General features: G+C 34.4%; 1 protein-coding gene and 1 long non-coding RNA gene across 8 annotated transcripts in view; one reads left to right on the top strand and one right to left on the bottom strand.

Moving 5' to 3' along the window:
- Positions 1-6,367, bottom strand: part of LOC127716466 (histone lysine acetyltransferase CREBBP-like) — a 92,399-nt gene extending 86,032 nt beyond the window's left edge. For 3 of the 7 annotated variants that reach the window (XM_052222680.1, XM_052222683.1, XM_052222684.1), the window contains exons 1-4: positions 5,844-6,367; positions 1,838-2,508; positions 1,133-1,282; positions 367-646 (exon numbers count right to left, since the gene is read on the bottom strand). In XM_052222680.1, the coding sequence (XP_052078640.1) occupies positions 367-646; positions 1,133-1,282; positions 1,838-2,508; positions 5,844-5,937 (1,195 nt within the window). In that variant the 5' untranslated portion in view covers positions 5,938-6,367. The remainder of the gene's footprint in view (positions 1-366; positions 647-1,132; positions 1,283-1,837; positions 2,509-5,843) is intronic. The other 4 variants (XM_052222685.1, XM_052222686.1, XM_052222682.1 and 1 more) reach the window with 3 other exon arrangements.
- Positions 1-18,679, top strand: part of LOC127716522 (uncharacterized) — a 153,963-nt gene that overhangs the window by 73,706 nt on the left and 61,578 nt on the right. The gene's annotated exons all lie outside the window — the stretch shown is intronic.

The raw sequence follows: 18,679 nt of genomic DNA, 5'->3' as shown, positions 1-18,679 counted from the left end.
ATAGATATAAACAATTCACCAAAGTTTCATGCATATTGGTTAGAGCTTTTTTGAGTTAATGTCCGACATGTTGACGAGGGACGGACGGACAAACAGTCAACGGTATACCATAAAACGTCCTGTAAACGGGCGTATAAAAATGCTGAGTCCATGGACTGGCCTTCAAAAATCCTAAGTGAAAACCCTGATAAGCCATAAATATATTTTAGTTTGCCCAAATCCAACTAAGACAACGTGGGTATATTACATCATGCCCAACAGATTATACAGAAATTTCTGAGAAAAAAGTATCCCTGGAAAATGAGCATGTGATAATTTCAACTCTAAGAGTTTTCATGCAGGGGCAAAAAAAGTCAGATTACAAACCTTGGCATGATTTTCCAGCATTACAAGTTGTCATGTGATTGAGAACATTTTTCATGGTTTTACAATGCGGTAGACCACATGTTTCCCCATTATTCTGTTGTCTTCGTTGGCACTTGTGAGCATGTAACAATAGCACTAATTGTTGCTGAATAAGTTTCCTCTTGTCTGGGTCTGCTGTAGGAGGCTGACGATCTCCACCTGTTGGTCCTGGTAATCCAGCATTTAAACCAGCACCTAATTGTCCACTAATTCCTCCAAGAGAAGCTTGTGGTGAATTTTGCTGAAAAACAATTTAGAGTAAAAATAGAACTGAATAACAGACAGTTCTAACAATAACTCCAATCTTGAAAGCACTATTTTCTTCATCACCAATAGTTCTTTCAGCTACCAATAGAATTGTGTGAAACAGAATAAACAAATTTACTTTACCTTAGTTTAAATAACATTTGATCATACAAAATGTCCTGTTTAGTGTTACTGACAACATTGCACAGACACAAACTTTTAAGACCTTAACACAGATCAAAATATGTAGTACAGTGAAATACTTGAAATTTGTGATTGCAAGCTCACCAATGAGTGCAAAAGTTAGGTCAAGTGTTTCAGCTGTGTTTATTGTGAATCAATGAGTCATGCATAATCATTTGTCAGATCAAAAATTGTATATTGGTGTGTATTTCTTTTCTTTTGTATGTTATTCATTGGTTAGTTTTGTGGAAAATGTATCTTATTTATTCAGAGACCTTCATATGAAGATTTTACTTACTGAAACTAAGTTGTTGCCTGGCATAGGTGAATGTGTTGTCATGATCGATGCCATTGATGGGCTAGTGAAACTCCCAGTTGATGCTGGTTGTCCCATGTTCATTTTGTTCTGTGTAAAACCAAAAGGACTACTCCCAACAGGACCATTCTGCTAAAAAATTGATTATGGTTGCTCTGAGATGGTCTTTCAAAGATTTTTTTTTTTTTTTTTTTAAATTTAGCTTAGAAGTCAACCTTTAACAAAAAGATAACTAATGCAACATTTTGTAAGTCCCACTCTATGATAGGGCAGGATGACCAGGTATCAAGGAAACACATGATTTACATGTAATTTGCACAGGAAGTTTTTATATAAAAATGTACAAAATAATGTTTAATATATATAACTCTTTTAGCTATAATAAACTTAAACAACCTGTATATTTATAAACACAGATATATAACTTTCTTTTCCAATGTACAAATGTACATGGACTATAACATAGACATGCTCAGGGTCGATAAAATATTTGTGCCAATATAATGATTCTCCTAAGAACTATCCATCAGCCTTTTTTTAGATACCTCTGCCCTTACATTCATCCAACATGATTTAAATCCTTTTGTTAATTTACCATTCTACTCTCTTTGAGTTTTAATATATTTTCCCCTGCCCTTTCCAGAATCCTGTGGGGATCACTACAACATACATAATATCATCACTTACATTCATAAGCTGTGACTGATTTGAAACATTTGGCTGTAATCCAGGATGAACCATGTTCATACGAGCTTGCAAATTAGGGTTATTAATGTTATTCAACATCCCTGACTGTGGTAAATTGGACAGTTGCTGGCCTATCCCTGTTCCACGTCCCTGACCACTTACAGCATATTGAGGCCCATTATGCATCATTGGGTTTCTCTGAGCTATGGAATAACCTGTCATGCCACTTGGTATAGAACTTGCATGAGATCCTAGAGAACTCATCACATTATTGCTTGCCATTGTTCCCATACTATTGACTGTGTTGGTATTTGACATCATGTAGCTAGCACTACTTGAAGCAAAGTTTAACTCACTGCTAGCTGATACAGGTTTACCCATCATACTATTGTGTGGAGGTGAAGACAAACTATTTGATAATGGGCTTCTGATGCTATTAACCGGATTATTCATCACATTTGGACTTCTGCTTGGAACTGGACTTGACTGAGATGGATTATTCTGTAATAGAGCTGATAGCTGAACATGTTTGTTCTGTGACGAGTCCTGTTTACCAAGGTGGTTCTGAGTATCATTGTCATTTCCACTGTTCTGATAGCTTTCACTAGGTCCCAAGAGTTCATCTGGGAGATCATTCACCATATCAAATAAGCTTTGACTGTAACTAAAATCTGAAAATAGTTTTAAAAAAAATGAAACATAAACACTTGGCTTATTGACATGATTGAAGCACATACATTTGTACCAAAACTTTCCATATTACTGTACATGTAATGAAAGAATTAAGTTTGGTTTTTAATGCTTGAGAAATAAATCAGATTCTAAAGTGTTTGTAATAAAATTTTGAACGGTAAAAAAAACACATGCAAACTGAAGGTTTAAAGCTGGCTAATATTTTTGTTACAACTGTTTTGAAGCCAATGAATTGTCCGCAAGGTGTTCAATAACAAAATCATGAAAACGAGGTGATCTTTTTCTCTCCAAAAACACATAAGCTGAAAGAATTGCAGCTAATCAATCAGGGCCTAATCTTGCAGGCAAAATAACTATTTAAGCCCCCCCCCCCAAAAAAAAAATTGAAGAGTTTGAAATCTTGCTGACTGATTTTTACAATCACCATCAATGACCCAAAACCCTGATTCAGTCTATACACAAAACTTTTCAAAGCACAGGCCAGGGGGGCCTATACATTCTGAAATCAATACAGGACCCACGGGAATTTTAGAGGCTTAAATTTTAAACATTAGAAACACACAACCTGAATACAGGTTGAACTCAACTACTTCTACATGCATTTCTTGATCCCTACTGAAGTTCCGACTACTATGAAGATTTTAAGCTATTACAAGAATTTTACACGTCTCAGGCTTACTACAACCTACCATAATTGTTGGTGAAATTTGATTTTCCAGACACATGAAGTGATTGGAATAATACATTTCGGGAATTAAATTGCCCTCGGAATGCAGATATTAACATGCATCAGGTTTTATTAACTGTTCATTCAGGTCTGGATAAAGATGACAATTGCAACATTGGTCAATTAAAACCAATAAATTCTGACTGTAAAGTCCTTAAATGTTATATTTATTGAATTGAAGCACCAGAATACAGATAAATATATAATTGAACATTTGTTATAGAATGATGACATAAAACATTTTTTGCTAGAAACTGGCTTATACATGCTAATACACCCAGAACATTCAGATCGAAACAGTCAATTTATTTGGTGATCCAATAACAATTTTGTCAGTTGGGAATGTCAATATTTGGTCAGCTATGGTGTTTCTGCAGTTAAATTATTAAAGCTATCTATTACATTAAGCCAAATTCTCAAAATCTTTTATCCCTGGTGGTCCTTGAAGAAAATCTGCTAGTCCTCACTATTATTTCTAGTGCAATATATATACCAAAGTTGTATTCGTCCTTTGCATAATTTTAGTGGTCAGGACCTTCGGACCACCACTTTTCGAGAACTCTAATAAAGTACATGAATATCAGTATCATTACTTGCTTAAATATACCAATGTCTTCAGTATTTATACCAAAATCTTGAGAATACTGTTTGACAATTGACAGCATATTTTTTTTATAATTCAAGCAGCAATCACAAATTCTAAGGCATTTAGGCATGTTACACCAATTTTGAATAGATAACATATACCCTCAATTCCACGGTTTACGGTTGTTGCCGAATCCAAGTCAACATTGAAGGGATATTCAATGTCTTAATTTTTAATTTTTTATCATTTTAAGAGTATTGCAATAAAATAGGAATAACAATACTGTATTTGAACAGTTGCCAACGTCAATTTTATATTTGACAGTCACAATATCCATTTGATGGTCTCCGATTCCACGTCTCCAGTAAAACTGCATTTGCTACCACCAAATCCCCAATTGACAGTGGCAACCCTTCAAAATACAGTAGTCATTCCTTAAATATGTGTAGCTTTCTGGATACCTGCTTATCCAGCATAATTTCCGAACATCAAACTGTTTCAATATACTTGTACACTGTACATGACAGTTTACACTAATAATAAGTACCTTCCAAAACAGGGATACACTCATAAAGCAACATCATTCCTAAATAATTTAAACCAATTTAGGATTTCTGACATAGGAGGAAATAAATCAAGATTCAAGTACTTTTTTGTTTTGGTTCTCAAATGATGTGATCTCTATTTAGGAATCTGCCACCCAGGAAGTCAAACAACAATAACTTTTTCTTTTAAGGCATCAAAGACATTCTGTGATGTTCAGTATTGGAAAAATCAAAATGTGGAAAGCGAGGCTGTTTGTAATATATGCATAATTGGTCCATAAAGGTCAGTCCTAGTAAAGTTTTAAAACTCAAAATGGACCAATTCACAACTGGTTTTGCATTTAAACTGCAAAGGATTTCGAGATGTCTGTGACAGGATTGCTTCCCTTCATAAGTAGATACTTAGTCAGATGTAAGCAGTTGAGCTAAGTAAGTACTTCTTTAGCTCAGTCCGTTAGAGTGCTGCCTTGTAACACAGAGGTCTCAGGGTTTCAAGTCTTGGAGGAGACAAAGATGGTTTTATATGTAGAATCATGCTCTCCGGTTACATTTGGTGCCAAACTAAAAAACACAAATTGGTTCGAGAGGAATTCTAGCTAGCGTATGTGTGCGAGAGTCATAATGGTATGATGACTCTTGAGGTGGGGGAAGTGTGACGGGATTGCTACCCTTCATTAGTAGATACTTAGTCAGCCGTAAGCGGTTGAGCTAAGGAAGTACTTCTTTAGCTTAGTCGGTTAGAGTGCTGCCTTGTAACACAGAGGTCCTGGGTTTGAGTCCCGGAAGAGACAAAGATGATTTTGTATGTAGAATCATGCTCTCCAGTAACATGTCAATTACATGATGCTAAGAATGCACTTCATTCATGTAGCATGTAATTTATGAGGATTAAAGATAAATTATCAGTGCATCATTCCAACATACACACCTTCAATGTCACAATTTTAATGTCATTATATGACAGTGAGGGTTGGTTTATCAATCTGTGACTTCAGCAAATTGACCATGGGTCAAACTATATAATTAAAAAAAAGAAATCGAAATTTGTCTATGGCGGGTTATACAGAAATTTAGCAAACGCTCAAAAAAAGTTTAATCAATGTTCAAACGAGTCTGTTCATTCACTTTTTGCAGGACAGAAGAACTACAAGGTTTTGAACCATTTCAAAACATTTATCAATGTCAGGCTCCGAGTTGTATGGACCCTTTTGTAAACATTTCTACTTTCACTTTAAAATATACAAATATATTTGTTTCTTTTTTATTTAAAAGAACTGTCAAAGTCCAAATAATCAAAGTCACTTTATTTAATCATTCCTGACCTGAAACATAGCGTACAACAAGGTGTATTTCATTTCCGAAGCACCAAGTTTAATTTTACTCATTACAAAATTACCTACCACTGTTAACCAACATGCAATACAAAGCAAGCTTTTAAATAAAATCAACACATACTACCTCCATCTGAGGATGCGCTTAATGCTGTTTTCTGGCGCTTTGCTGCTGGTGGCCCATCGACATTTTCTAGGGAAGAGAACTGGTCGGCCATGATGGTAATTTGCTTGTTCAGTCTTTGGTCCTGGTGCAGACAACGCAAAAATATTCAAAATATGTTATGATCCGCAATCCAATATGTGATAAAATGCAAATAAATTCAATTTATGTAATGCAATTGAAGCCATGATGTCTGAAGGGTCAGTGTAAATCGTTTTACATCACAGAATTACCAGTTTTCCATTTTGGTTTTTTCACAAAGCCGATATATTCCGGTGATTATCGCTTCACATATTTACAATCTTAATCAAACTGATAAATTCCAATAAAAATATTATTTTGAAGAAAATGATAATCCAATCATTGTTTCTACGATGAAAAATTGGTTCTCTATTACTAATAAAGAGTCCCAAAATTCGACGGAAAATTCTAATTTCACCAACTTAAGATGGCGGCTGTTGATGAAAAGTTTTACGCTTGTCACAGAGCACAACGAACATAACCGAAGTAGAATTTTCTTGACGAAAATAACCACGTGACAGCATTTTTACGCTCCTGATTGGTCTACAATGACGCATCGGTGCAATAACGGGTCATTAACGGACTGTACGGAAAAGTACGAACTTAAATTATGGGAAGGATAATAGTGCTCGAAATTATAAAAATTGAAATGAAATAATTTAATAGATTTTGAAAAAAATTTACATGACCAAATCGAATTGCTTACTATTTGCGACATTTTATGAATTTTGATTTTGTAAATCTAGCTGATTGAAACTGTACAGATAATTATTTAACAAGACAATGACGTAAATATATTGTATACTATTTTAATCATTTTAATCAGTTGTTAATTAATCAGATTTATAAAAAAAAAACAACGCTTACTCCAATGACATTATTAAATGAAGAATGCTATGCGAGAGTCAAGTAAACTCATCATAGATACAAGACTACCCATGTCTTCAACAAATAAAAGAATAAATAAAACTGCTTAATTAAATCCTCACCGGGCTATCTAAGAATTCAAATTTTACAAGATTTTAAACTTTCGATTCCGGGGAAATTACGGAATTAAACTTCAGCAAAAGAAGACCACAATAGGATTTAAGCTTTGAAAGAAATATAAGCTTTGTAATAACAGACAAACTGACAAATCAGGAAATATGCTTAACCTGTCGCCGGCCATGATATTTTAACCCAACTTTAACTTGGAGCTGCAACCAATATATTAATTAATGTGTATTGATACCAGCTTGAACCATATGATAATAATTATCACACCCTCCGAGTTATCATCAGGGAAGTATATTAACAAGAATTATGATCACACCCTATCTCAGAGTTATCAGAGAGGTATTAATTTTAACAAGATTTTAATTCTAACTTCAGTTTGTAAGTAACTTCAAGTATATATAATCGAATCGTTCTACTAAGATGAGCAATATCTGGACCAGTCATACACACATTATTTACTCACAGAAAGCGTTGTGTGAGTGCACGTGCTGACAAAACATTCAAAATCGTTATCAGTGTGGCCGACGGTGTTCTAAGAGTGTAGTTCATTTGATGTATCACTTGCCTGTCAACATTGATCGAGGTTGTGAGTTCGAACCTCGAACGTGGCAGGTGCATGTCAACTCCAATATTAACCGACTAGGATTGCTAGTTTTCCTACCGAAGGTTGGTGGTTCTCTCTGGGCACTCCAGCTTCCTCCATCTGGCAATAACAACTGACGGTCACGATATAACGTCAATAGTGCTGAAAGTGGCGTTAAACACTAACAAACAAAAAATCAATCGTTACTAGCTCAGCAGCAGCACACTCTTTGCTTCATCGTGTAGCGTTTACATAACTCAGTTAGTCTTTAGTTTTCTATGCTGTTTTTTTGTATACTGTTGTTTATCTTTTGATCGTTTTTTGCTATGGCATTGTCAATTTGTTTTCGACTTAAGAGTTAATTTGAATATCCCTTTTGTATCTTTTGCATCTCTTTCAATACCTTATATATATGCTCCAGCATGTTCATGCGATACGGACTTCATTAACAGGGATATGCTCCTTAATTACACAAAAACTTCTCCAGCTCATGTTCGAGGAAGAACGACTGAAATCGACACTACATAAATTATACGGTCACCATCACGAATTAGTTGACCGATACTATGTGATAGATCTTTCGATAGCAGTCAAGTCGTCTGATCATTATTTTACCGATTGTGTCCTATTCCTGATTGTGACATTTTGACTGAGTTTGAATTCGCATGACTAGCGACGCATGCATAGCAGGAGACGCTTACTCTGTCGACAGACCCGGTCTCGCTTCTTTGAGTTCTTGTGATTCCCTCAGTTTTTGTTTGCTACCTTGATTTGTGTCATATTATATTCGATTTACGAAATTTGAACATCGGTAAACTACTGTAGCCTAAATTTAAGTACAATAATAAAATATTAAAATCTGAAATCAAATATTCGAGTAAGTTCATATACCTACAACTTTTAACGAAGAAAAGATCATAGATTAACAATCGTAAAATATTTTGAATAAGGATTCAACTGAATGATTTGCATCCAGTATACATGTGAACGTTTTTCATTTTTTTTATTTGTGATCTTACAACCGATATAAAGGGCAATATGTTCTCCGTAAACAATTCAGATATTTCATAATGTACAAAATTTATCCACCTCAACCCACCTCCACCAATCAAACATGAATAGAAATCCATGTTTTTATATCTTGATATTAGAATTTTTCTTGGTAATCTCCATACCAAAATTTTCATTTCACATTGTTAATTTTCTTTTCCTTAAAGATGATGCTCGTTGGCTCCTTATGGAGTGAACGTTTCCGATATGCGTGTTTTAGCATTGATGTCTCGAATCTTAATGAACGTTTGTTCATTTATGCACCATTTTTAGTCCACTGATTCGGATACTGAAATGTGAGAGGTAGCGATCTAAAGATAAAATAGTTTAACCCCACCACATGTTCATATAAAACATGAAGATGTGCTATGATTGCCATTGAAACAACTATCCATCAGAGACAAAAAGACGAGGGTGAACAATAGGCCACCGTACGGCGTTCACAATCAGACAAACCAACAGCGTATAGCAAGCTATAAACAGCAAATGCATGACAAAAAGTGAAACACTAAGTGACCCAGATTTATATATAAAAAAAATAATATAAAACGAACAGCAAACATGACAGAAATCAACCAACGGCACAACTTAATTGATTTACGAGATTTGAACATCAGTAAACTACTGTCGCCTTAATTCGGGACTTGTCACAGGCACGTTAAGAATGTGGCTGCGTTAAACAGCTGCAGTCGACTTTCCCCTTAACTGATAGTGTGGAAACAGCACAACACAAGAACAAACTATAAAAAAAACAACAGTTGGAAAAATGCTTTACTCATTAGATCGACACTAAGCGCACAAAAAAGTTACAAAAAAAATACAACAAAAACACAAGGTACCAATCTAAGAGTATTCACAATTACCGAAAGCTAGTGCAAAGTAAGTTCCAATTAAAAAGAACACCTTGCTTTCCCAGACTAAAATATCTATCAGGACATATCCAATGGACTTACTGTAAAGACGTCATGAACAGTCTGAGGAAAGTATGATATCACATGACTGACTGCCTAAAAAACCTCGTTTGAAAACACTGATGTTGATCTATAGATGTCTTTTGATCTTTTTTGTCGTTGAAATGCTGTTTCCGTTGCCGTTTTTCTTTTCTTTTAAACTTGTAACGCTTTGTCTTGACGAAAACATGAACATATAATGTCGGAAAATATTAGGACTGGATATTGAATTCCTTTTTATGAGGTTAATGACAAAGAAATGTTAAAATTATTAGAAATTTGAATGGCAAACCCAGATAAGATATTAAATTAGAATGTTACCTTCAAAACGTAAAAAAAACGCATTACCCTTTATTCTACAATAGTAATACTTGCATACGACAGTGAAAATGAACAATCTGGACTATATAGATGTACAAAATGTATATTTGATTGCAAATTTATCTGCTGCAACTCATATTATATAAAAAAATAAGGAGATGGGGTATAATTTCCAATGACACAACTATCCACCAGAATTCACATGAAGTGTATGTAAGCAATTATAAATTTCCAGTGAGACAACTATCCACCAGACTTCACATGAAGTGTATGTAAGCAATCATAGGCAACCGTACAGCCTTCAACAATGAGAAAAAACCCATACCGTTTAGTCGGCAATAGGCCCTAACATGAAAAAATGTGAACCAATTCAAGCGAGAAAACTAACGGCCTAATTCATAACAAAACAATTTACGAAAAACAAATAAGACATATATGAACCACTCCAGACTCCAGACTTGGAACAGGCATATAAAGAATGTGGCCGGGTTAAACATGTCTTTAGCGCTCTACCCTTCCCTAACCCGTGACAGTGATGAAACAGCCGCGAGACAAATTAAGAACAAACTGTAAAAATCAGTTGCAATTGGCCCTACTCAAAGGCTCGGTACAAGGAACAGAAACAACTAACATATATAAATACAATAGACACAAAGCACCGAAATCAGAGTACTCGCAGCTACTGAAAGCTAGCCCAAAGCCAATTACAACTAATGAATAAATCATTTTCTCCAAGACTAAAGTATCAATCAGTATACAGCCTTTTTCTGTAATGAAAAAGGTAAATATGCTAGATATACTTACTGGAAGTGTGCTGAGATGATTAAGGCTGTAAATGTGCTCCTTAACAACATTTATGTACGTTGCGGCAATAAAGTTTATCGATAGGTGGTTGGTATTCATATGGGCACCAGTTACGTTCCTTTAATAACAGACTTGTTCCTGTATTGTTAAGAATCACAATGTATTGCCAAACTCAGAAAAGACCAGTCTAAAATCTACTTACCGTAATCCTGGTGGTATATTTCGTTAAATAATCAAGAATTCTCTAAATATACTGGCGAAATTTATCCAAAGGAACAGACTTTGAATAAATCAAATATAAACAGCAATAATTGTTCGTTCCTAGATTGATTTATGTCAGTTTTACACTGGAAATTCCGTACACAAATATTTACGATGAAAGGGACGATTTTTCGTTCCCCATTGCTAAATTTCCAAAACAATTTTGGGACGGTGCTGTTCCTTTAAATTGGCTCGTTCTTACGGTGTTTATATATATCCCAACTCGTTTGCTAGGCCCGTGTTTATAGTAACGTTTTGGATTTAAATGAAAGTAATCTATGTATTACTGGTATATTATTAAGTCAAGGATTTCGTTACCACAAATTACATAAAATGTAATGTTTTTACCAGATATATACGATCCGGGTAAACTTATCAATCACTTTATAAGAGACTTATTCTTAAGATTACCAATTTAACACTGGAATTAGATCTTTGTCATGCTTTTCTCTGACTGTTAATGACGTCTTTACACCAAATCTTGCATTGGATGTTGGATGTGTACTGATTATATCAAATCCATTGGATGTTGGATATGATTGATATTTTAGTCTAAGATACATGATTTTGTATAAGTCGTTATTGGCTTTGAACTAGCTTTCAATAACTGCGAGTACTCTCAGATCTATATTTTGTGTCTTTTTTGTTTTTGTTAGTTGTTTGCCTTTGTACAATCATTCGGATAAGTTCAGTTTTTTTCCACTGATTTTTGTACTTTTATGTATATGTCGTCCAAAGTCAGGAGCCTGTAATTCAGTGAATGTCGCTTGTTGGCTTGCTGTATATTATATTTGTTTTTCGTCTATCGTTTGGTATATAAATCAGGCTGTTAGTTTTCTCATTTGGATTGTTTAACATTTATCATTTCGGGGCCTTTTATATCTTGCTATGTGATATGGATTTTGCTCATTGTTGAAGGCCGTACGGTGTCCTAGAGTTGCTAACTACTACGTCATTTGGTCCCTGGTGGAGAGTTGTCTCATTAGAAATCATACCACATCTTCTTATTTTTATATACACTGTCTATATTTATGTTATTATCGTGTCATATGACCATTCTTCGGAGACCATCTTGATGGTTAATCAGATGGTGCCTATTCTAAAATATATACGGAATTCTGATATATTATAACGTGTACATGAACAGTTAATTGTTCCATAATTCAGCATAGAATACTTTTATTTCGAATGAACTGTGTTCAGTGGAAAGTCCTGAGTCCAATCGGATTCATCAAATTATATACACAAGTATTTATACACAATCGAATTGACATGAATAACTTTTACAATTAGCAACTAATCTGAGTGATATTGTTCACTGTCAAAGATAAAACTATTCTTAGAAGTCGGAGAATAAATGTGAGATACATGCATTTATGAATAAGGTAAATGGTCACTAATTAGGTAAAAAATTAAAACATGTCACTCAAATTCCAAACTGAGAATTTCAAATTAACACATCAAAACATGTTGATTAAAAGTTATGGATAAGAAATGTAAATAGCAACCAAAATATAAAATAAATAATTAAACACAATGAATTTAAGTCCAAAATGTCAGAATTGTAAATTTTAGGTAAAAGTCCTAAATAATACAAGCAGCGACTCTTAGCTTGGTCACATATGCCTCTCCTCACAATAAAGTCCGTGCTCGGACTTGCTTACCATCGATATCGTCATTCTCTTCAATTGTTTAAATGTCTGTTTTTTTATACGTTCGTGTCTGTTAATACTGACACGATGCCAAAAGGTAGTTCTCATGGCGGAGACCCTGAAGTTTTTTTTGTGTCAGCTGAGTAATAGAATCAGCATGAAATAGCATTATTGAATGGAGGTCTAACTTTTCATTCTCTAATATTCTGAAAATTCAATGCAACGTAATGCAAACAATTCATGTACCATTTTCACACACTTCTTTTCCTCTTCTAAACTATCTTACAATTTCTAAATTTGATCAATATATATTTGAATGTTGTCGTAGTTGTTAAGCGAAGCACTTTGTCTGTAAAACTGTGCCCATTTTACTATGAAGTTTCATAAATAAAAGGATCAGTAAAAGAGAGAATTTAAACAAGAGTGCACACGCTGAAATGTCTCGCCTACTATACTGACCATTGATTTTATGTTGATAGTCCTAAATATAAAGTTTTACAACAAGTATCCCATTAACATTTATGATCCAAGAAAATGAGGTCAAGGCCAGATAAACCAAGCCGGAGATACATGTACACCTTTAATACAATCATTCCATACACCAAATATAGATGACCTATTGCGTATAGTATAAAAGAAACAGACCAAACCATGGAAATTATATATAGACCAATGAACCATGAACATGAGGTCAAGGTCAGATGAACCCTGCCAGACAGACATGTATACATTAAAATCATTCCATGCATCTAATATAGTTAACCTATTGCTTATAGTATATAAGAAATAAAGTCAACCAGGAAAACTGAACATTGACCAACGAACCATGAAAATGAGGTATAGGTCAGATGATACCTGCCAGCCAGACATATAAACCTTACAATCATTCCATACACCAAATATAGTTGACCTATTGCATACAGTATTAGAAAAACAGACAAAAACACAAAAACTTAACATTAAGCATTGAACCGTGAAAATGAGATCAAGGTCAAATAAAACCTGCCAGACTGACTAGTACATCGTAAAATATTTCCATACACCAAATATTGTTGACCTATTGCATACAGTATTAGAAATACAGACTAAAACACAAAAACTGAACTTTTACCACTTAACCATGAAAATGGGGTCAAGGTCAGATGACACCTGCCAGTTGGACATGTACAACTTACAATCATTACATACACCAAATATAGTAGACCTTTTGCTTATAGTATCTGAGATATAGACTTGATCACGAAAACTTAGCCTTGTTCACTGATCCATGAAATGAGGTCGAGGTCAAGTGAAAACAGTCTGACAGGCATGAGGACCTTGCAAGGTACGCACATACCAAATATTGGTATCCTATTACTCATAATAAGAGAGAAATTAACATTACAAAAAAATCTTAACTTTTTTTTCAAGTAGTCACTGAACCATGAAAATGAGGTCAAGGACACTGAACATATGACAGAAGGAAACTTCATACCATAAGGCATCTATATACAAAGTATGAAGCACCCAGGTCTTCTACCTTCTGAAATATTAAGCTTTTAAGAAGTTAGTTAACGCCGCCGCCGGATCACTATCCCTATGTCGAGCTTTCTGCGACAAAAGTCGCACCTAGGCTTGACAAAAACTGCGTAATGTGCAAAACATTGACATTTGTTTTTTGGGGCAATGGTCAAAATATAAGGTTGCAATTTTTAACATTTATATAGATATAAGAAGATGTGATATGAGTGCCAATGAGACAACTCTCCATCCAAGTCACAATTTGTAAAAGTGAACTATTATAGGTCAAAGTACGGCCTTCAACGCGGAGCCTTGGCTCACACCGAACAGCAAGCTATAAAGGGCCCCTAAAACCATTCAAACAGGAAAACCAACGGTCTAATCTATATAAAAAACGAGAAACGAGAAACACTTATGAACCACATCAACAAACGACAACCACCGACCATCAGGTTCCTGACTTAGAATATGCCTTTAAATCAAAACTTATTCTTAAACGTTGAACAATCCCTCCCTTTTGTTCAAGTTTTCCTGAAAATTTATTTTGACCTATCTAAAATTGTTTTCAAGATAATCGATTATTTTCGTTATTTGTGTATCAAAATTTTCAATCTTATACAAAAAACTTGAGATTTAGTAAAAAATACTCAATTACTGTGAATAGAGGTCGTCCAATGGTTTTTATTCCACTGTTTAAACATATTGATAGTTTAATCAATATTTGATTGGTTGAGACTATCCCACGTGTCATTGAACAAATCTTCATATTCCATACTGAGGATCATATTCCCCTCGGAAATTTCGGGATTACTTCGTGCGACGTTACGCGCGGTTATTGTAGTGTGACGCATATACTACACGGAAGTTCTCCAAAACAAAATTACAAATTCATCTACATTCAGGTCCGTACGCTCAACAGAGAGTAAAATTATAAACAAGCATATCACTGCCACTACCCAGCTTAAATCCTCTTCCGAACATTTGAAAGTCCCTACTATGTACTGGTTACCTAAATTGCACAAAAACCATTTAAATTCCGTTTCATCTCCGCATCTAGTAAGTGTTCTACTACCAATCTATCAGTGCTTCTAACTACCTCCCTTACTACTATCAAAGAACTTGTTATTAACTTTTGTAATAAAGCTTATGAAAATAATGGTATTAATTATTTTTGGAGTGTTAAAAATTCTTTAGAGGTTTTAGATAAAATACATGCTTTTGATGGTCCTTTTAATTCTGTTGACAGTTATGATTTTTCTACTCTCTATACTACACTTCCACACAATCTTATCAAGAAAAAGTTTTCATATTTAATTAAATGGTCTTTTGAAAAATCTCATTACAAATTTATTTGCTGTAACTCGTTTAAAGCTTTTTTCTGTAACGAAAAAGGAAAGTATGCTAGATACACTTACTGGAAATGTGAAGATATGATTGAAGCTTTAAATTTTCTCCTGGACAACATATATGTACGTTTCGGCGATAAAGTGTATCGACAAGTAGTAGGTATTCCAATGGGCACTAACTGCGCCCCTCTAATAGCAGATTTATTCCTGTATTGCTATGAATCTCAGTTTATGACCAAACTCAGTAAAGACACGTCATTGTTTCATTTGGTTGATACATTCAACAACACCTTCCGTTATCTAGATGATATTTTTTCGTTAAATAATCCAGAGTTCTCTAAATATACTACCGAAATTTACCCAATAGAACTTACTTTAACTAAATCTAACATAAACAGCAGTAGTTGTCCTTTTCTGGATTTGGACATTTCAATCTCTAAAGGAAAACTCCATACTAAAATTTACGACAAAAGAGACGATTTTTCATTCCCTATTGTTAATTTTCCTTTTTTAGACGGCGATGTTCCTTTGGCTCCATCATACGGTGTTTATACATCCCAACTCGTTCGTTATGCCCGTGTGTGTAGTGATGTCATAGATTTTAACGAACGTAATCAATGTACAAGGTAAATTATTAACCCTTTCGCTGCCACGGCAAAATTTCAAAATTCTGCGTTCAGTGCCACGGCTTGTTTTGGAAGTCGTTGCGAAGGTAAAGGAGGCTTTGTGACGTCAACAATAGAAGAAAGTTCTATTGAGAAATGAATGATGGTTTCCATTTCTACAGCATATGATATGGCAATTCCGATATTTCCGGAATAATACAATAGTGTTACTTGTCAAAATTAATATCTATATATATATAATGTTTATTCAATAACAAATCATTATACCCTCAGAAACATAAATCAAAATAACACGATATATTATAAACATACAATCAATAAAAAAAAAAACACAAAGTCTAGCTATATTTGAAATTGTGATGCAATGCAAATTATGCAGCCATGTAGTAGGATAATGAGGGGAAAACTATAATACCTTCCGAAAAATGTATTGATACATAAAATGCAAACGTCAGATATTTTGAAAAGCCCAATTCACGGCACGGCCACCATACACATTACGAAACCCTTTTGCCACCCGTTTCATACTATGTCAAATATTATCAAGCAAATAAAACTTTGTTCATAGGTCCACCCGGTGCAAAATATTATTTTCGCCAGAAACACTTAAGACTATAAAACGCCGAGGTCTAAGAAAATAGACAAGAGTTTCTTGATATTTCATAATATATTTACAAAAACTAACAACTCAGAATATTTACAACAAAAAGTCCAGCTTCCTTCCCTAAAGAGATGCAATCTTGTTTGTCTCTATAAAAGCAATCATTTAATTTTCCAGATGGGGAATTTGGATCAAATTATGGATCCTGATTATTTTTTAGGCAAAATTACGATCGTGGCATTGTCTTTCGTCACGCTGGTGCGCGCATTTTTTTTTTTTTTTTGAATTAAAATAATCTTTAATTTTGTGCCCATTTTGTGTTCCGGCTTTTTTATTTTAACCAATTGCTCATCCTTGATATTTTCACTAACAAACCCCGTCCTGCATTTGACCTCAAACATATCCCCCCCCCCCCCCTCTGGAATAAAACTAAAATTGTTACTTACTGAGGAGATGTGGATACATAATTTGGACGGACGGACGGATGCAAACCAAGATTCAGAGTAATAAAATAATTTCATGTCATTAAGCGATAACGGTAAATCTTGTGTTTTGAATGTTACACAATGTAAGAGAATATAAAATGTATATTTTATTGAAATAAAATAAATATTTGTACCTACACATAGATAAAAACGGGTACTTATAAGCCCATTAATGATCACACTCTGTGACTCTGTCCCAATTTGAGTTTTTATAAGGCAGAAGCTATTTTTCTGGCGTCGCCAAAAAAATATATATGCTATTTTGCCGGCTCTAGATATTAGTGGAAGCCAATATTGCCAGTAAAAACGATTTTGTTTACAGATACATGTATTTGATTCAAAGAACTGACTATTATTTCAAAAACAAATTTAATTTGAACATTTTTTCTTCTGAAGCTAAGTGATTGATTTTATCTGATTCTAGAAGTAATTTCAACTGCATGTTTTAATTACTATGATTTCCGCATTTTAGAAACATCCGTGATCCAAGATCCAATATTATATTGAACGTACTTGACAATCAGATGTATACAAAAATAAAATGAAATGGGAAAATCACGGTAGGGTGAAGAACCGCCTCTTAAAATCTGAGTTCCAAATTATTGTTTTGGCCGGCGGAGTTCTAGTCCAATTACTGACCAAATTGCACCATTTTTTTTTTTAAAAATATGTTGATGGCCGACCGAAAAATAATTAGATTTTGCATTGTAGCATGAACAAATTTTTATGCTGTCACCTGCTTCATGTAGTTCTATTTCACATGATAGGAAAAAAAATGTTGCTTTCCTTCTCATAAGAAAAAAAAAATTATCGGAGGAAGGTTCTGAAACACAATGAAAATCCCAGCCCCCCCCCCCCCCCCCCAGATAAGAAAATGGTTGTTGCCAAATATAACCTTTTTTTCCTAATTTTTCGAAAAGTGCTTGGTTTTTTCTACATTTAAGTGACGTCACAATTAAAAACATGACGTCATTTTTTGAACTATTGGCATTGCGCTTCCAAAATGTCAGACATTTCCGAAGATTCCGAAGTTTCCGATATTGAAAGTGAAACGGATTCAGATGTTGATCTAGCTCAAGAGATCACAGAATCGGAGAGTAGCGAAGATGAAAATGTGCCGAACCAACGTCCATGGTTTAGAATCTACCCACCAGAAATAGATGAAATGCAGCAGAACTTTGCCGAGAATGTTGGACTTCAAGACGCTCCTCCAAGGAATTCAAGACCTATATCTTATTTTTTCCTGTTTATGACAATGGATTTCTTAAGACAAATAGTTACAGAAACCAACAGGTACTATCATGTACATATTTTATCGATCCATGCTTTATGTATATACATCACCAAGGAATTGATAAACATAGAACATTTTCATAATTTAAAACTGGACATAAGTCGAACATTTGAGCTGCTTATTTGCTTTAAAAAAGTTATTTGGCATTTTATAAATAAGTCGGAAGTTAAGACCCCGGGGGTTTACTTCCTATATTTTTTGTGGTACGAGTGTGCCACAAAACAGGGTCGCTTTTTCATGCCCTGCTGGATAGAACAGGGTCCCTTTTTCATGTCCTGCTGGTTAGAACAGGGTCGCGTTTTCATGC

Source organism: Mytilus californianus, unplaced genomic scaffold (genome assembly GCF_021869535.1).
Source record: "Mytilus californianus isolate M0D057914Y unplaced genomic scaffold, xbMytCali1.0.p SCAF_9, whole genome shotgun sequence".
Lineage (NCBI taxonomy): Eukaryota > Metazoa > Mollusca > Bivalvia > Mytilida > Mytilidae > Mytilus > Mytilus californianus.
The sequence above is the reverse complement of the archived record's forward strand: the minus strand, read 5'-3'. Positions and strand labels throughout refer to the sequence as shown.